This window comes from Phoenix dactylifera, chromosome 4 (assembly GCF_009389715.1).
Source record: "Phoenix dactylifera cultivar Barhee BC4 chromosome 4, palm_55x_up_171113_PBpolish2nd_filt_p, whole genome shotgun sequence".
Lineage (NCBI taxonomy): Eukaryota > Viridiplantae > Streptophyta > Magnoliopsida > Arecales > Arecaceae > Phoenix > Phoenix dactylifera.
The window spans coordinates 21,239,415-21,260,314 of record NC_052395.1 but is presented as its reverse complement, the minus strand read 5'-3'; the positions used below and the strand labels follow the sequence as shown (position 1 = coordinate 21,260,314).

At 39.0% G+C, this 20,900-nt stretch overlaps 2 protein-coding genes across 2 annotated transcripts; both read left to right on the top strand.

Moving 5' to 3' along the window:
* The first annotated feature begins 243 nt into the window (after positions 1-243).
* On the top strand, positions 244-8,512 carry LOC103708149 (U5 small nuclear ribonucleoprotein 40 kDa protein). The gene is made up of 2 exons (XM_008792935.2): positions 244-522; positions 6,986-8,512. The coding sequence occupies exons 1-2, from the start codon at positions 279-281 to the stop codon at positions 8,056-8,058; spliced, it is 1,317 nt and encodes a 438-aa protein (XP_008791157.2). The 5' UTR covers positions 244-278; the 3' UTR covers positions 8,059-8,512.
* A 10,060-nt stretch (positions 8,513-18,572) lies between these two features.
* Positions 18,573-20,385, top strand: LOC103708148 (myb-related protein Hv33-like). The gene is made up of 3 exons (XM_008792934.4): positions 18,573-19,159; positions 19,235-19,364; positions 19,462-20,385. Exons 1-3 carry the CDS (start codon positions 19,027-19,029, stop codon positions 20,156-20,158), a joined length of 960 nt encoding a protein of 319 aa, XP_008791156.1. The 5' UTR covers positions 18,573-19,026; the 3' UTR covers positions 20,159-20,385.
* The last annotated feature ends 515 nt before the right edge of the window (positions 20,386-20,900 follow it).

The following is a 20,900-nucleotide window of genomic DNA, read 5'->3' as shown; positions in this document are numbered from 1 at the left end:
ATAAATATTTCCTTTTGCACATCTACTCATTAAGAATATTTTAGTTATTTTAATTTAAAATCATTAATTTTTGAATGATGTTAGATGGTGTGGATATATATATATATATATATATATATATATATATATATATATATATATATATATATATATATATTAATTTTGGAACGATATCCCTACAAAATTTGATATTAAGGAGGTATTCATGCTTCTTTTTTTTACCTCTTCGCCTCTGCCCCCGGATTCGGGTTTAGAATATATGGGTAGCTGGTTAAAAAATGAACCCGGCGCCCGTGTCTGTATGTCGGTTGGTTCTTCTCGTTCTCTCTCCGAGTCTTTGTGCCCTAGCTAGTTCCCCTCTCTCCATCCCTCGCCGCCGACGTCCGCGCTTCGGCCGCCAATTACCGACCCCTGACCGCCGGCCGACCCCCGACAGCCGACAGACGACCGGCGACCGGCGACCGGCGACCGGCGAGCTTCCAGCCCTGTGGACCAACCCGTTTCCATCAGCTTTTGTCTTAGGTACCCCCCTCTCTTTCCTCCCTCCTCTCTCTCTCTCTCTCTGCCTTCCCTTACTTCCCCTTTTCCCTTTACCCTAGCTTCACGTCCCTTTTTCTTCTCACACTAACAGGTTTTTGCTCCTCTTGGAATCTCTTTGGAGGAGATGAAGCCCTATAAAATAACTCTGGAATTTCATGATGAAAACTAATAACCTACCATGTTAAATTTTTGCCAGGAGTGAAATAATTTGGTCATTATCTAGGGGTCTGTTGGTCCACTGAACCAAAAGAATGTTTTGTGGGCAGTTACAACAATCAGCCAGTATTGGATGAAACTACTATGTTATGGCTAGTAGCAATGATAAATGGGTTGGTTTTATGCTACCTGCTATGACTAGATTTTAGATACAAATATTTGTAGGGCAACTTGCTTAATGCCTTTTCTTTTCTTCTTTGATGCTTGCACTTTGTAATGTATGCGACTACTCAAGTGAAACATCAAACTCTATATTTGCATACATAAAAGACTTGGATTAACATAACCAAGATAAGATATGTTAAAAGATCCCTTACATTTTCTCTATTCCATGATGTCGGTTTATAGGTAGTCAAGACTAGTTATCAATCTGCTCTTTGGGACAATTGGAATTTTGAATGATAGCAAGCACAGTCTCTTTAAAACAAACGTTATTTGGCTTTGATAGAGCTGGATGACTTGATTTGATTCTCCAAAGCCATGCAGATCTTTTTCACAAGGAAATTCTAGATTCCCTTGCTTAAGACTGAAAATTGACTTAGCTACAGGAACTTATACTGATGGAAAGAGCATCTTTAACAAAGGAAACATCATTATGAAGCATGGCTAAGTGATCCTACTCATATTGGACCCAGTGCACAGGTAGTTTGGCCAATAGTGGGCCAAGAAATATTGAATGGTGATGTGGACGGGGGTTTCCAAGGAATACAAAAAAACCTCTGGTTTTCAGTATAGTACAAGAAAAAAGTTTGGATTTTTTTTTTGTTCCTTTTGGTTTGCACAACCAAATTTTTTTGCCATGGGTCTATAGGAAGATAAAATTTTTTTTTTCTCCTTTTCTCTTTCCTGTTCTTTCTCTCCTTCGCGCTCTTTGCCATGTCAGGATGTGCTCCGCCAGCCTTCACTGGTCTTCTCCTTCTCCCCCCTCAGTCTCCCTTCTCTTTCTCTTTTTTTCCTCTCCAGTTCTCCCCCACACCCTCAACTGTGTCGGTACGAACCCAGCATGCAACTGCATGGGGTCGTACGGAATTATGCCACCGAACAATCAGTCCGGGCTCTAGTTCCGGCACTGTAATCCTTGCTTGACAATCATACTCAAAAGTGGTTTTGCATCTACTTTGCAATTCATTAGTAATAGATGAGTGGATTTTGATGTCTTAAAAAACGTCCTTCCCCAACATAACATGTTCTCTTCATCTAAGGTTCTTCATATTTTGATCAAATTTGTGTATTTTGAGGGAAAGAATAACACTTTGGACATGCTTCTTTTGAACTCTTAAGTCTTTTACTTAAATTTTAGCAAATTTGTGTCAACAATCAATTCCGACACGTGGCTAGTTAGTGGTGACTGGACAGCAGTAGTACTGTCTAGCGTCAATTACCTAGAGCACATATAATCCATTCCCATTATACTCTTCTTAGATTGCAAAATTGTTTGATAGCAATATATTACCTGAAATAAATTATAAGTTGATTGCTAAAGAACAAGTGGCTAATCAAGTATTTTAAAACATGAATAGGTTGATTAAGTTGACCCATTTGACCTGTCAGCCACTAGCTATCATGGATTGGGTCAATTTAAAACCCAAATTTTCAGTATATCTGTTTGAATTGCTGACCTGAGTGATTCAATCATTTAAACTGTTTGGTTCGCAATTCATGTAACTTGCACATATTGAGAAAGATAGAATTTCCTAAAAAATGCCAAATGATTTCTCACTATTAGAAGCTTAATCTCTGAAACCCTAGGATATCTTTGTTGATGCATCACCTAAACCTAGCCTAGTGCCAGGTGGGAGGAAGCTGCCGAAAAGGGACCATAGGTGGCTTGGTGGTCTCTTGGGAGAGGCCAAAACTAGGTTTATCTCTTTGCTATGGCAATCCTCCTCCTCCTCCACCAAAGGTTGGGGAAAGTTGGAGGGTTGGCGGTGCTGCGTGGAGAGGGTTGGTGGATGGAAGGACCACTGAGGCGGGAGCAGATATTGGTCAGTGGAGGTGTCTAGGGATATTAGGAAAAGAGATGTCATATCCATTGGTTAAATTGCAATGTCACCCATATTTAAACTAAGGACTCTTAATCTGAACCCAAAAACAGCTCAAGCCAGGTTGCTAGTTAGAACCACTATGTGTTCATAAGTGAGAAGATTGTTCTGGATAACTGAAAAATAAACTTTGTGGTTATATGGCCTTACAATGTCCAGCCAGGAGGCTTTTGTTTTGTACAAAGATAACAGTGTCAATCCAGGCCAATAACCTGCTAATCTGACTTAAAAATAATTCCTTCTTTGTTAGATCTTTATCCACCCTGCGAAGGTATGATAACTGTCTATTTCAGGATTTAACTGAGAGATGGAAAGGAAAAGTAGAATTCAAATTTTAGACATGCCTTAAATCAAAATGAACGGTCATTCCCTATACAATCATCTTTTAGGATATCACGCTGAACATGATAATAGGCCAAAACATATTCTTCCCATGTATTTTTGCCAAAATCACCTCTGCTCATTCTCCATTCATCTAACTTGATCCATTTTTAGTTCTCCTCTCATTGGCCACAGTAGTTTGCAATTTTCATTCTGTTTTGTTCTTTCAAACCAACTTATCAAAAGAATCATCATTAAGTACATAGAGCCTTACATGGTTAACAAGTGCAGATTTGCAGTTCAAGTTAGATTAGGCATTTGCAATTTCCATTCTGTTTTGTTCTGTCGAACCGACTGATCAAAAGAATCATCATTAAGTACATAGAGGTTCACATGGTTAACAAGTGCAGATTTGTAATTCAAGTTAGATTGGGCAGTCCCTGTGCAACTGTTAAGCCATTTTACATTCGGAGGTTTGGACCGTTTTACATCTATCTGCATCAATTTGTTGTTCTTGAATCTGTTCTATGTATTTTTCTTATTTAGCCTAAATATGCTGCTGCTTCTACTATTTTGAAGACTAGTTTCTGCCATCATGCCAAAGCGTTGGCACGTCCTCATCACTCAACCAAGTTGAGAAGAAATCCTTGTGTCAGCCTTTTAGATAAAAGGTCATGTTTTTCCTCATTGACTAGCTCTGCCTTCAATTTGTTGAGATTTTGGATTGTCCTCTATCACTGATTCAAATAGTCTACTATGCAGCTACATTTGCAAATGCAGTCATCCGGCTGCCCTATGTAGGGTTTAGCCATTTAGGGCATCCTTCTAGATGACTGCGTGGTGGGTATCAAGTAGCCTATATAAGCCTAAGCCCTACATATCTCCTCTCCTCCACTGAACTGTTTTTGATTTTCTACGTTTTCATTTGCTATTTGAGATTTACTTTTTAAATATAAACCACATAGGCGCCTGTCAAAGTACCTGCATGTCACTTAAAACACTTTGCAGTACCTTGATTGCCTGCCTAGAGCAGCTGCTTTGTGAAACCTTAGCCCCTATCAATCACATATTCTCTTGAAATGTTTATAGACAGAAGTCTTGTCAATAATGTTTATTCATTTAATAACTAGTTTATCTCTATAAAAGATTACAAATCAAAAGGTGCCTATCACCTATAATATTTGTCAATTAAATTTGGTCCACTTTTTGTAGATCCAATATAAAATGTATTCATAATCTTGAAACTTTCCTATGAGAGCATAGAAATAAAATTTAAAATGTAATTTTCTTAATTTTTTATAACTGGCTTCCAACTTTTGGACTTTTAGAACCTGATATTATCTATCTTGTTTAACAATTTAAGAAATCCATATGTTTTAGAGTATAGACTTTTAATGCAAAATAGAAAATATAATATAAATTGTTTTTATTATTATTTCTTCAGTGAAACATGTTGAAATCTATAAGTTCCACAAGATCTTGCTTAATTCGTACAGTTAACTACTTATACATGCAACTGATCAAGAAAGTTACCTACATTTTAAATTAATGGAATAATGGGCTTTCAATACTCACATTCTTCAAATCTTTTGTCTGACTCTTGACGGTCTTTGTTTCCAAAGCTTCCCAAAACTGAAGTACAACTTAAATCATGCAAGAGTGCTTGTGGGAAGTCTGGCCGATCACTGTGGAGAAGCTCCCTCTTTCATTTGAAAATATGAAGAAATGACTCAAAAAAAGAAGGCTAATAAGCCATATATACTTCAGATCTGTTCCAGCTGAAACTGATTTGTTTCAGCTAAAACTTGAAGTAAATTGCTAGTTGGTTGTAGAGGCTTGTAATTTGAGGTGAATAATTGATGCTGTATAGGTTGTCGCAATGTTGGTATCCTAGAGGGGTCAATCCAAATTTTATGTCATGTATAGAAACTTTTGATGGTTGTTGGTCACCGCACAATAGTCTTGGAGTGTTTTGTTGCATCCACATGTATAAAAGTCTCAGCACTTCTACAGTCCTGAAACTTTAGAGGAGATTAATCAGCTGATGCGCGAAAACTGAGATGCACTACTCAAATTATATAAGAAAATTGAATAGTTCGAAATCAACTGCTACTTTATGTAGCTTATTCATACGTAAGTTTTCAGTGTATGCACATAGACATGATTGTTGTTCACCATTTAGTCATGGCCTGTTTCTTCATTTATGGTTAGTTTATTGTATTCACAAGGACTTCTTAAATTCTTCAGTCAAAATGTGCAGTTGACTTTTAGATTCTGGTCTAGGATTTTGATCATGATTTGTTCAGTCACTGAAATAAACATGATGGCATTGTAGAATGGTTTTGGTAAGTTGGTGTTTTTACATCCTTTATTGAGCTGTTTGACATGCAGTCCTGTGGTTTGTTTTCCTCCATCCATCTTGCAATATCCTTTTTCCTCTTCTTGAAACGAGAATCTTATATCAATTTGGTTTCTTGGAAATTATTTGGACAGTATAGGAAAAGATGTATCTTGATTTTTTCAATTATAAAATTTGATGACTGAACGTAGTTTATTCCATGTTAGAAAGGAGGATTAATTGAAAGGCAATCACCAAAAGTAGATCTATTTATGTGAAGTTTGATGACCCACCATTGAAATGGAAATTAGTTTTGACTTACTAGTGTTAATGGTGCATTGAAGCTGAAAATAACTTCCAGATGCATCCCATCATCAACAATAGTAGATTGATGGCATTCTCCAGCAATCATTGCTGAAGCTTTCTCTGCTGCTACTGGAGTGGGATGCTCTGGTTGGCTAATATTTGTGTCTTGTAATTCTAAAACTATGTTGCTTGGTTTTGTGTTTGATGGAACAACTTCTCTACCATTTGTTGCTACCTCTCAGTTTAATTTCTTTTTGATTCTTGTTCTCTCTTTTAGGACAATTTTTTTTTATTTCTAATATGCATATGTGTTGCCCATTAAGAAACTAAGTTACATGACAGATATTAGAAATTTCAGAAAATGCAGGAGATAACTTGGGATTGTGGATTTTGCATAGTTGCATGAGTTGGCATATATTGCTAATAAAATAATATTCTAGACTTAATATAAATTTGACAGCTATATCAATCAAATATTGGAGGAACATATTTATGCACCTAGTTACCTCCTTCTCCAAGCATGTATTAGTGTCCTTGGACTCCTGATCCATATCCACACGCCTGACGCATACAATGTTTGTTCCTCTCTTACTGACAAATTTCTTATTTTACCATGGACTACGTCATGCTTGTAACATCAAGTTTATATACATCACATAATTTTCTTCTTGGAATATAAACTACTGTATAGGAATGGTTGTGTTGCAGGTGTTACGAAGTTCACATCTGTATCACTATAAAATTAGTAAACATCGGTAATCAGCTTTTTAGGATCAGAGTATTCCTCATCATTTTTGCATCTTTGCTTGTTATCTGACCAATGGATGAAGGACTATGAAATGAACTTGACTAAACTATCCAAGGACAGATTTGAGCATTATGTTTTTTACATATTCCTCTTCCCTGGTTTGTATAGCTGGATTTGTTTATTGTATTCACCTGGAGCTTGGCTGTGTAACTGCACCTTACATTTTGATGAGTAACCTTAGCATGTTCTGACCTCACCCTGGAGCTAAGTTGGAGAAAAACACTTCCTATTCTCAAGCCCTTTATTTATGTACTTGTTGGTAGAATATCTATGTTAATGAAAAGTGATTCTCATATTTTGGCTTATCGTTGTCGAGGCCACTCTTTTGTCGTCCTGAATAGTTGACTAATTCTTGATCCCTTTCATCAGCCGCTTGTCTTACGCAATCTATTCTCTTCAAAATATTATTTCCAGGTGAAGCAATACAGCTTTGTATACATCAAGTGGAGGACAAGATGCTCGCTGCATCTAGTGACAATGCATTGGCCGTTGCAGGCCCAAGACCAGGAAACGAATTGACTGCTGTTCCTCAATCCTTTCAAGCTCCAGGTCCACGTGGACAGCAGTGGACCTCTAGTCTTGAGTCACCAATCATGCTGCTCACAGGTCACCACAGTGCTATATATACCATGAAGTTCAACCCTGCAGGAACTGTGATAGCATCTGGATCCCATGACAAAGATATCTTCTTGTGGTTTGTCCATGGGGACTGCAAAAATTTCATGGTCTTGAGAGGACACAAGAATGCAGTTTTGGACCTCCAGTGGACCACCGATGGAAACCAGATAATCTCTGCAAGCCCTGACAAGACTCTTAGAGCATGGGATGTGGAGACAGGAAAGCAAGTTAAGAAAATGGCGGAGCACTCATCTTTTGTGAACTCGTGCTGCCCCGCACGCAGGGGTCCACCTCTTCTTGTGAGCGGCTCGGATGATGGGACAGCCAAACTCTGGGACCTTCGTATGAGGGGTGCAGTCCAGACATTTCCGGACAAGTATCAGATCACAGCTGTCGGTTTCTCAGATCCAGCGGATAAGATCTTCTCTGGTGGGTTAGACAATGATGTGAAGGTGTGGGATCTTCGCAGAAATGAGGTAACCATGACTCTCCAGGGCCATGGGGACATGATAACAGGCATGCAGCTGAGTCCTGATGGGTCTTATCTCTTGACTAATGGCATGGACTGCACACTTCGTATATGGGATATGCGCCCCTATGCTCCACAGAACCGATGTGTGAAAATTTTTGCTGGGCACCAGCACAACTTTGAGAAGAACCTCTTAAAATGCAGCTGGTCACCTGATGGAAGCAAGGTCACTGCAGGGAGTGCAGACCGGATGGTTTATATCTGGGACACGACAACACGCCGAATCTTGTACAAGCTTCCTGGGCACAATGGATCTGTCAATGAGACTGCGTTTCATCCTACCGAACCCATTATTGGATCTTGCAGCAGCGACAAGCAGATCTATCTTGGAGAACTTTAAATCAGAGTCTACGAGCTTTGGTAGGCTGCAGAACTTCAGAGGAGTTTTGGTCGATGCACCAATCACCAGGTGCTGGTGGATGTAGTCAAAAGAAATTAGCAGTGGGTGCAGTTTCTTTACAGTTTGATGATGATGCAGTGAAAAGAAATTAGCAGGGTTGATGGTTTATTTGTAGTTGGCTCAGTTGTTTGGTCTAAATCACAATATAACCTCATCTTCTGAGAATGGTAGTGGATGTTGAAAACAAAGCAGGGCAACTGCTAAATTTGTTCTCGTGTTTCGTTGAACTTTTGCTTTGCAGACACGATTGCTTTGATGGGTCATCAATTGCTATTAACTCAACGTTACTCTTATCACACTCCGGATCCATCATGTTCCATGTCAATCATGCAGATCTTGTATTGTTATATTTATTAGATATGCTTCATCCATGAACTTCTGTTGATTGAATTAATTAGCTTCTTCACAATTACATGTGCGATTCTTTCCCATAGCTTCTTCAAGATACACATATCCATCATTGCCCCATTGCTAGAAGACCCCCCTGGATTATTTTACAGCAACTGGCTGCATGGCTCAAACCAATGCTTAAACTACGACGAATTATACTGCCCGAGACAAAATCTGTGCACGTCAATACTTTTTACTATTTATTTATTTTATAAACAGGAGGGCGTTGTGCCTTCCTGGATTTCATTGTGGTGAAGCAAACTTGGAGTTCCTACTGCGAAATAAAATGGGGTCGGTGGGAAAAGAACTGAAAATATAAGAAAAGGGGAGCAGAGGAGGAAACCATGTCGTGTTGGGGGTGCTACCAGAATGGATATAGCGGCCATGACAGGTTGCGACAACCTTTGAAGCCTTCTTAGAGGAAAGTTGTGAAGTCCACACAACTGAACCTGCGGTTCAAACGTGTCTCCCCGAAAATAAGAAAAGAAAAGGAGACATGTTCCCACATCGCTTGTACGGCTGCTTCAGGTGGGACTGCGACTCGATTTCCCAAGTTTTTCTACCCCAATTCAAGACCCCCGTGCATTGCACATGCCAGAAACTAGTTTGGAGTGATGCGGACACTAAAAGCGCCATAATTTGTTGAAATTGAAATGGAACTCAGCTCGCAATTGCAGCTGTCCTTTTTTTTTTTTTTTTTTCTCTCTTTCTTTTTCTTTATTTTTTTGGTACAACGGCGAGTCACATACAATGGATGTGGGTGCAGCCAACAATCTCAAAAAAAAGAAGATAGCACAAAGGAGAAGAAGCAGACACGTGGTTCTTCCAGATGAAACCTCCAGAGTGATGTGCCGCGTAGGGAGCAACTCAGTCAGCAGCACTATTTGCCTCCCTATAAATACATATGGCCCGATAGGAGTCATACTCATCCAAAAGTCTACAAATGTCGTGGAGCAGCGGTATTCCACCGCCAGTGGATCCCCAGCCCCGAACCCACTCGATCACCATGGCTGAGTCCTTTTTGAGGAGAATGCGGTTCGCACCTAAGACATGCGTTGCATAAGTGATGCCCTCCCATGCGACTCTGAGCTCGGCATTGACGATAAATTTATCGAAGATCCGCCAACCCCCGGCCGCCATCAGTTTGGCATCGTAGTCTCTGATGACAAATCCCACACCTTCACAACTTCCTCCCTTGCCGATATTGCCATCGAAGTGTACCTTGAGAAAGCCGGGGGGTGGAGGGCTCTCATGAGGCAAACACAGTCCTGGACATTGCAAGAGCAAAATGGGAACCCCATTTTTTTTAGCCGTCCCATGGGACAACGAAATAGTGGTGCCAAAAAGCTCTGTCGCATGAAGTAGAGCTTTGTCCGCCACCACCCTCGGATGCGCTCTACTGTCCTCGAAGACCTGGGCATTCCTATCTAGCCAACAATGGTAGGTTAGGTAGGCAGCCCTAATCCCCCGCTCCTCAAGGTCGGGCCTCTGTGAGGAAATCCTCGGTCGACGTCCACCCTTACCACGGGTCAGGGGAGGCCAATGCGCAGCCCCAGATTTGAGTGGTCTGCAGACATCTAATGAGGATGTGAAAAATAGACTCCTCCACCTCTGGGCAGACCACATAAGCTGGGGGATACTCACCCCTTGCCAAGCTAGCACGCCTCTGGTTGGTAGCTAACCCATGCTACCTTCCAGACAAACAGAGCCACTCGAGGGTGGATGCGTAGCCTCCAGATCTAACCCCCATCAATCCGCAGAGCCGAAGTCCTCTTGACCAACCCGAGTAAGTCCCGGGGGTTTTATCTCTAACCTATCAGTCTCGCTCCAGATCCTTCTGTCCACAACCTCCTCTGTAGGAATTGGCAGTGACAAGACCCACTCGGCTAGCTGCTCTCCAAATGCCTGCCAGATGAGGTCCTTATTCTACTTCGGCTCTTCTGGTGCAAACAGATCATAGACTCTGCGCCCATCTAGCCAGGCGGGGTCGATCAAGGTGGGCCAACTACACAATGACACCTCAGACAACCATCTGTCCTCCAAGACGTCGATGGCCCGTTTGTCTCCAATCTTCTGTCTGATTGCTAAAAGAATCGATGGGGCGCGGGCGCAAATCACTCTCCAAATGAAGGAGCTACGCCGACTAGTGCAGAAGATTGTTGGATCGGTTGGATCTCCATACTTGGCCTTCATCAGAGAGCCCTAAAGACTCTCCGGCTTTAGAAGAAATCTGACTACCAATTTGGTTGTGAGGATCTCCCGTCGCTCGATCAAGGAGTGGACCCCCAGCCCACCCAAACAGATTGCAGTTGTCCCTTGCAGGCTTCATACAATTTCCAAGAACAGAGAGTAAGTAAAAGAGGCTGCTGTTGGAGAACTGACATGGGGTGAAGCTAGAGTTAATCATGGATTTTCATATTTAGAGTGTAAGCCTGAAGTCGTTTGTATTCAACATTTGAAATTTTACAATGCTTATATAAAAAAGTATGAATAGCTTTATTTTTGTTACATGAGTTAGACAAACACTGTATCAACATGACCTATCATACTTTATCAAGCTTAGGACCTCTCATTATCTTCAGGGAATTTGGTTGCATTTCTTTTTGTGAATTTGGACCACCTTTATTTATTTATTTATTTATTCATTCGTTCATTTATTATTTATTTATTTATTTATTAAAGGAACGATCTGGGGTATTGAAAGTTTTGGATGATTTGCTTTTGGCCAACAATGTTTTGTATGGAGTTGTAGGGAGTGCATATATTTTAATGCCAATGTATGTTTTTTAATATTCATGTATGTATATACATACACTCACACTCATACACGCAGATACATGATCTGCAAGATAGATAGCTATCCTTTTTCTACTTGGAACATACATTCATGCATGCTTTCTTGGAATAAGAGTTCGTATTCAAAAGTGCCTAAAGCTTTAAGAACTAGACCATCATTGGAAAAGAAAGAAAGTGATTCGAATATGCAAAATGGAATCCGAGTACCGTCTCGACAAAATTCCCATATTCTTCACATCATTCATCTTCCTTCATCGTTTGTCGAAATCTTTCAATCAGTCTAAAGAGTTTGTCTACTTTTCCATGCCGACATGTCAAGATCATTTGTTTGGTGAGAAGGCCGACATGAGTTTGATTCTCTAGTCATTGTTTTTGTAGTGCCATGTATTTAGTAATCACTTGATTGTTAGTTCTTGCAGGGTAGTTATGGAGGACATGGGTATTAAAAATATGAAGTTACTTGATCCTTTCCTTTCTATTGGTGTCCTTATCTCATAGTCACCAACAACACGACTTCCTTTTCAAGAAGAGATCATGATCCAAGGATGGTATCCATCAAATCTAGTTTCTAGGATCCTTTTGTGCCCAACCGGAGACATCCTGTGTCACCATGGAAAGCGAGTCTTTTCCCTTTTCTCCTTTTGCTGTGTAGTGGCCCATCACCTTACACAATCTCCATCGTTTAAGCTTACATCGAAGAGGAGCAACCTGTCTCAGCCATTTGTCTGCTAGAGTATCAATGTTCCAAGTTGTTTCTAGGTTATGAGCATTAGCTGCAATTCTCGGTCAAAAGGCACTCAAGTGAGCACAGAGATCAAGATCATCTTGACTTCAAATAAGACCCTTCAGATGAAAAGCTTAAATCGGGTGCAGGATTTTCATGATTTAGATTATATGATCTGGACATGACAATACTAGAAGTTGACAATTTGAATAAGCATATGCTGACTTACGTGCTTGGAATCCTTTCATGGTGGGACTGGAGATCACTGCGAACACGGTCCATTTTTGTATTTAAGTTGACTTAGTCTGCACTTGGAGATTTTGAATTTAAGAATTATAAATTTTTCTCTCACTACTTTGATCTTTTTTTATTTTTTTAGATTTAAAATTTGCTACGGGGTGTTTGCTTGTTAGGGACCGAAACTTCAAATTTTAAATATAAGATTGAGAAAAATATACGAATTTAAATAATTCTACTCACAGTGGAAATTTTCAGTTTCATGATTTTAATACCTTTTTGATATTTCATCTTACAACCAAACAATCCATATTATAAAATCATGCTATTTTTTTTTAAGAAAACATGAAATATCATAATTTTCTAGTATCTATGAGTTTGGGGTGTGATTTGTCCCTTGCAACTTTATTCATATTTTTCTTAAAGAGATATAGTTTGTATCCTATCTAGCATACTGTCTATCTTAAAGCATTTGACATTATATATCCGTAGATGGTAGATTACTAGATTACAACACTGTTATAATAGTCGTTATAGCAATGATTATTTTATTTTAATAAGAAGAAAATTGGAATAGTATGTTTTAAGGTAAATAATAGCAATTGTTGCCATTATATAACCATTATAATTGTCAATAATGATTTTTGGTGGCTATGGAATAGATCTTTTTTAGAACTTTGATAGAGAGAACAATCCCCTAGAAAAAGGATGGTAGCATTATAACTCTTATCTTTTTCCTGATAAAAATCATGTGAGGTATCCACACTATCAACTAATGGAATAAAAACAAAATTTCTGAATACCTTCAAAAAGAAAAAAAAATCTGAAATTATTAAAAGTCTATCAAGGTAAGGACATAGGTCAAACCTACGAAAAACTCCTTAAATATCACCATCTATTTCTTCTTTGATGGAAATCGAGCTATACTCTTAACAACCAAGATTTTCATTAGTTAAAGATGTTAATGCGTCAGATCAGCTCCAGGGCCCAAAGTTGGCCTGGGCTTACCATCTGAACTGGAGTCCAGCCCGATAGCAACCTAGACCAAAGATTTCAAGCCTCAGCCCAAATAAGAATTCAATATATATATATATATATATATATTACTTCAGTCTTGACTAGGATTAGCAAAAGACAATTTTCACCTAACATTTGAGGGGCGCTGCCTATAGATGAATCTATACTTTGTAGGTTTTAGTTAATTATATTAGGGGCTAAGCATTCAGCTCAAGGCTGGTTTTCTTAGGTTTGGCTGCTTAAGCTTTTCCTGATAGTTGGCCCACTGGAGGGAGCTTTTTCTTTGATCCGGATTTCAATCCTATTCTTGAATTGGTTTATGAACAAGCCAGGTATGAGAATGAACGACAACTAGCTGATTGATATAAATTAAATATAATAGAAACATGGCCATCATCATCTATTCTTCCACATATCAATGAGAAAAGTATTTTAAAAATAATCAAAATGAGGAATGATTAACAAAAAAAAAAATCTGATCACTTTGGTTCAGAGAGATGGATACCAACCGACTAGCTGAATTACCAGCTGAAGACAGAATTCTGTGAATTTAAACATTTCTTTTCATGTAGCTGCAATGCACGTGCTGAATAAATAAATAAATAGCAGCTCGGGCTGAGCTCAAAATGCCAACCTCTCAAAGAGCCAAAACAAAGTTTTTCTCCAAAAAAAAAAAAAAGATAAATCCAAAACTTTAGTCTGCATTTTATCTCAAATCAGATAGAAATTCATTAGCACGAGCAGGGAGACTGTATGTAACAACCCATGACCTTACCCAAAATGGCTAGCCAGTTCTCACGTACTCCTTCCGTGTACGAGTTCCAATTCATTCAAATCTAATCACACAGCACTACAATTGGTTTGTGGTCAACACTAATGAATCCGTACTGTATTATCCCCTACTCTATATAAGTTATGGGTCAGATTCAGAAAATATTATTTGGGCTTTTTAATCCTATATAAGTACTCAAGATTTTTTTGGCGAATAATCAATGTGAGGCAAGATATACGTCCGCAAGGATCCTCACACTTCATGTTTGGGGGCGCTATGTCAAAACGCGTCAAAGGCTGGCTACTCTGTTGGGACGTAACCATCCGAATGCTATCTTTCGGCAAGAGAGGGGTCTCGGCTTTTGGAGAGGAGAAGTTGGAAAAGTATGATCAAAGGAGGCGAGAGGCCTCCTCCCCTTGTGCCGACGCTCCGCGGGTCAACGCATTGACGCTGCAGTCAGATCGTTCCCGCTGTTCATGAAATGGTTACACGTCACAGACAAGGTCTCCGACAGGGTATGATCACCTCTTTACTCGGTCTGAGTGGAGCCAAGTTTTGGACTGCTTGGACTTGGATTCATGTTAACCAACCACTTAATCAAAAAATTATGCTGTTAAAGAATATTCATATATACAAGGCCTATGTGGACATCTTTTGATTTGAGTAGAGGTTTGAGTTTAGATCCTGCAAGGATTTCAGCTTAGATACGAATATAACTGTGTCTGCTGGCATAAACATGAGGTTTTATCTTGGTTTGTTTCCTAAAAGAATGAGCTCTCGCTTCTCGGAAAAAAATTCTGAATCAGTGATTCATTTGTATCATGCTTCCCTTTAACAACAAGTGAAAGAAGATTATTGACTCATTGTGTTGCTTTTTTACAACTTAACTGCCAAATTTTTATTATTGTTCTTTTAATTAGCATTGTCTATATTTTTAATAAAACTAAATATTTAATCAAAATTTCTTATTGTACTCTCTTCTATCAATTGCTAGTGTATAAATGTTTAGAGGAGGTTTTTTGAGACAAATTAGAACTTTAATATTTCTCATATATAGAATCTGGAAAGAGATCATTCTGAGAAAAGTCAGTTAATCGAGGATTATTTTCCTGAGAGAAGGTAAGCTAACCGAAGGTCACTTGATGCAGATTAGTTTTCTTTAATCTCCATGCCTAATGGACCTAGAAAATGATCGATGCTTACGCGTTGCTGTAAAATATCTATGCAAGAAGTGGATTACAGTTAATGGAGTTGATTTAAATAATTCAATGAAGAAAGTAAGTGTTGGTGGGCAAGAGTGCATGAAATCCTTGACTTTTATTCTTCCTTTTTACTGTTTGCTCAACTCTCTCTCTCTCTCTCTCTCTCCATTGTTCAGTCTCCACCTGTTGGATTGCAAAAGATTGCATTGAAAACCTCCAAACAAGAAGCAGCCAGGAAGCTCGGATATGGTTGATGGTCTTTCCTAGTCCTGTAGAGGAGGATTGATTCAATAATGGAGAACAACTAGCAAGCAAAAATTCTCTCCTTCCTTTACATCTTGAAATGGTCTGATCTGTCAAGGGGTCATTTGTGTTCTTTGTTTTACCTTTCCACTTCTCATCCATGGCATTGCTTTTTCCATCATGGAAGATTGGATTTGGAGGGGCACCTTTAGTTAGCAAAACAAAGGTCAATCACCAATCCATCAATGAGAGATGACAAGGAAACAACGTGTCAACCAGCATAATAATAACAGGACCATCTTTGAGCACAAGTTAGAAAATTCTCCTCCTTATACTGCAATGATTGACTTAAATACCAAGTCTGGCTCAACAAACCTTGGGACACTTCTGAGTTAAAATCGCCTTTATGAAGTATTATGTGGAACCGTTGCATTGGAGGAAGCCTTGTTCTATATAAATAAAAAATACTTAGCTCATTTTTTATTTCTGAAGTGGCACACTGAAGGCACCAACTTACATCATGAAAAAAAAGAGAGGAGAGAAGATAAAAAGGAATAATATCGCTGCAGTATCAATAGCTAATAATGTAGAAAAGAAGCGAGTTTGGTGGGATTTTGTTATTAGTTCTAGCAATTAAAAAAATTGATAATGACCAATTCCATAGCAAAAGAAAGATGAGGTGACTAAGCTCTGGTGGGGGACTCTCTCTTGCATATCATCAGGCATTATATGTAGCAGGAAGATTATAATAAAAATGAACCATCATTTAAAACTATAATCATTAATTAATAATGCAATTTTTTCGATGAATTAAAGTAGCAGCAGACTATCAAAAATGCATATTATTGCACAGATGCCCTTTGGTTGCTTTTTATTTCGCTATAAAGTTTAGCCATCTCCTATCTATCTACTTGTTAGCTCTCAATTTTTTTGATGATCTTCTTCCTGATAGAAAAAGAAAATTTCATGATATATATGCACCCCAAAACAAGTCTTCTCGAGTCATCATAAAAATACTTGCATGTTGGTGCATGGTTTAACATTTTAAAAGATCATTCAAAATATAGAATAAGACAAGTAGATCTTACGCAATCTCATAATAGACCATAGGCTCTAAACAACCAAAGCACGTTAAAATAATGCCTTGCCTACGCTCTTCCCCCCCCCTCCCTTCGATCCAGCTTCTATAACTTGAAAGAGGAGCCACTATGATGTTTCCTTTCCCATGGAGGCATGTCAAGGTCAAGCTCACGTAGGACGCAAGATCTTTAAGTCCACAACCAAGGCTCCTTCCAATGACCGTGACACCCTTTCACGTTTCTGTTTTCCGGAGATATATATATATATATTAAAGACAAAAGGAGAAGAAAAAAAAATCTAAAAGTGGCCACTTTAAATTATAGATGGTTGGACTTGATTTTATTCTTAAATTTGCCTTCCCGGGTGCCAATTGGGATAATCGCTTTTCATGATCAATGTTATGTAGTTTTCTCTTTCAGAATTAAACGTTTTAAAACAATAAACCATTGTTCTAATTTGCCTTTATATATGAAATAAGCAATGTGCACTTGTGATTATAGCCACTATTTGAATTTTTGATATTTATTTTCATATTAGCGTTTTATATACTTGTCACTAAAAGTAGTACTATAACCCATGAATAATAGTTGTACCATTTTTAAGTCATTCTTTATAACTTTCAATGTTCATTAATTCAAAAAATATCTACCAAAATGCTGGACTAGACAGGTGGCAACCTCATAGAACTTTCTTCCAAAAGTCGGCTTAATTACCACCGACACTACCAATCTTTAAAGTAAAATCAAAAATAAAAAGAAAATAATCAATGCAAAATGAAGAGAGGATCATAAGAGTAGTTGTATTTATTCCAAAGCATAGTTCTTGATGTTGAAGGAACCAGCTGCTGATCTTTTTTTCGAGTTGTATGATATGCGATCATCGTTCAATTTTTTATAATATTTAAGCGTAGCGATCGAAGTTGATAGGAACATAATCGGCTATAATTTATGAAAGGCTAGCAATATGAGTATCCTACTTGGAAGAACGTTTGTGCGTGCGTTTATGTGCGCGCGTGTGAGGTTACGTGTGTGTGTGAGAGAGAGATGTGATCTGGTAATTGAAAGGGACGCCTATGGGCCAACCTGGTTGAGTGCTTTCTAAGCTCTCTTAGTTGGCTCCTTCTAGATCAATAACTACAGTTCTTAGAGTTTGGTTAACATTAAGGAGTTAGCATCATTTGATGCTGGATGTTGTAAGTTTCAGCAGACCCCATGACGTACTTTAATTAACCAGCTCGTAAATAATATCCAATTCTAGTAATATAGTTTTTTTTCTTTCAATCTTTCTTACCGAACATTAGAATGTTTAATGCTTAAATAAGATTCCAGTCTAGGGAACCAACTTAATTTTAAGCCCACTCTCAGGAACAGCTTCTAATACCACAGAAATGTAACAACACAAACATTGCTCTTGTTATTCTTAATTCTGATTAAAACTGCTTATCTAAGGGAAAACGATGAATGAATTTTTTTTTTTTTTTTTTTTTTCTGAACCTCAAATACAGTCATTGGAATTACTGACATGGTTGGCTGGGGGCTTCCCTCAGAAAGAACTACTACTTTTGGTAGTTAACTAGTCATCTACTTTGCTGAGAATAAGATTGAGGTGCAGGTCAATTCTCGAATCTATCTATGGTCGTGAAAATACGATTCAGAGTATCTGCTCATATCGACATGAAGATCTATGGGAAATTGAACCTCGTGACTTTACATCAGAATTCTATGCTTGTAACACTCACAAAGATGCAGACTGATGGTGTCTGTGGTTGTTGAGATTGATGAATGATCAGTACTCTACTATCATCCATAAATAAAAATCCTTAATTTTGTGCAAGGAAATGATATAGTTATGAAATAGTTATATACCAAACGTAATGAACTCCTGAATGCAGGTAGATGTAACTCTAGTTTATTTAAGTGTGTGAGTAGTATGAAGCTTCCTTGCCCTTAAACCACTTGAAGCAGATTTCAAATCTAATGTCATTTCCCCCAACCAACCCAAAAGGCTTTATCTTTCCCTCCATCCCTCCTAACTCTTGAGTCCCCCATCTCCCCTACTGTTGCTAACCTCTTTTCAGAATTTTTTATTCAATCGTTTCCTATAATTGAAGATACCTTAAATCCCAATCCATTGCAATGCAAGAACATCAAAGCCTTGCTTAAAAACCACTTGATTGTTTCACCTTCCTGTGCTCCTTTCTCTTTCTCTCTGCCTGGGTGTATCTCTCTCTCTCTCTCTCTCTTCCCCCCTCCTCTCCTGTTTCTCTTCATCTAACTTCAGTCTCAAGCATAGAATTGCATCCCATACAATTCAGCTGCTAAATTACTTAAGAGTTTCCCTCTCACATTCATCAGCCTATTAAATCCTCCAACCATCACAGAGCACTCCACATCGAAGCTCCGCCGCAGATCCCGTCCCCCAGAATTCTCGGTCGTCGAATCAGAGGAATGGGACGGCATTCCTGCTGTCTCAAGCAGAAGCTAAGGAAAGGCCTGTGGTCTCCTGAAGAGGATGAGAAGCTCTACAATCACATCATGAGCTATGGGGTTGGCTGTTGGAGCTCTGTGCCCAAGCTAGCAGGTATGTCTTTGCTCTATAACAGCCTTTTCTCGTCATTCTCTTCATATAATTCATATCATTCTTTCCTTTCTCCAGGGTTGCAAAGATGTGGGAAGAGCTGTAGACTGAGATGGATAAATTACTTGAGGCCAGACCTGAAGAGGGGAAGCTTTTCACAGCAAGAAGAGGACTTGATTGTATGCCTGCATGAGATTTTGGGCAATAGGTACAAACCAAACCTTGGGACTTCTCCTAGCAACCACATTTACATCTTAAATACTCCAATTCTTGGTTGCCGAACCTTCTCCTATTTGGAACTGCAGGTGGTCTCAAATTGCATCGCAATTGCCTGGAAGAACAGATAATGAGATCAAGAACTACTGGAACTCATGCCTCAAGAAGAAGCTTCGGCAGAGGGGAATTGATCCGAGCACCCACAAGCCTTTGAGCGAGATAGAAGCACCAGTAGAAGAGCCTGGTTTGAACAATTCAAGCAGCAGGAGCTCCATAGAGCATCTGCCAGTGAAGCCAGCTTTTGATCCCTTCCCCTTGATTGATATCCAGGCGGGTGTTGATCCAATGGAGACTAATTCGAACCTTTGCAGCCAAATTCAGCAAACTTTTAAGCCTTTCAATCAGAATGAACTGTTAACCAGCTCGGGCTTTTGCGATTATAGCAGTCTCCTGGATGTTTCGGAGAATTATGGCTGCGGGGAGAGCTCGAGTAACAGTAGTAATTGGAACTGCAATATAGGAACAGATACCACCTACGTGCTGGGGAATGAGGTTCTGAACTGGGTTTCTAACAATAAGGTAGACTCATTAACTCAGATGCATAACAATGGGGTGGAAACTTTTGAACACAAGATTAGTCCATGGCATCAGAAACAGAACCATGTACAGAGCACACAAGATTACAATGGCTATCCAATCAGGTCGCTGTCTCGAGACCTGTCGGAAGCCTGCCTCGATATACCTCGAGGGGAATTGGCAAGCGAATTCAATGTGGATTTCTTTTGAGTTCTTGACATTCTACTGCCTTCCTTTCTCTTGCAGACTTTCAAAATATTTGAAAAATTGTGAAAGATAGAGATCGAACTTTTTTGTCTGTATTTTGCTTCAATTTTCTCTTACTCTTTTCTTCTGTATTATGGTTCATAGAGGAATAAATAATGTTATAGCGGTGTGATCAGAATACATTCCTACTTTGTTACCGGATCTTCAGCATAAGCATCAATTTTCCCTTCTCTTTGTCAGTTTTTCTGGAGTTGGTAAGCATTTTCTTAATGAGTTCATCATCAACACCACCACCCTCATCACAATTCTACTCTTGTCCTACCTCTTTTCCTTCTCTTGAATTACACATGCTTTACACCACAAGAGAGAAGATATCTCTGAAAATATCTTTCTTTTCTTTTCTTTTTTTTGATGATAAGGGAAGCATCGCAACCCGGAATAGCTCTCAAAATATCACTCACCACCTTCTACAGTCGTTGCTCGTTGCTCTGTCATCGCTGCAATATGATAGCCATACGTAAGTACATAACTACTCTTGTGCTGGTTAGAAGAGCATTTAAGGTTAAATTTCATGAGGAGTTTGTTAGTAATGAGCTAGATCAAGTTGCGACAAGGTTGCTGATGTGATGTCCTTGTCATCCGGTTATGAGCTTTTTCCTAGCCCAAGAACATTCTTGCATTCAGTGGTATTCTACAGAGCTGCTTTCTGTACACGTTACTCGTCCACAGTGTCCGTTGGACTTAG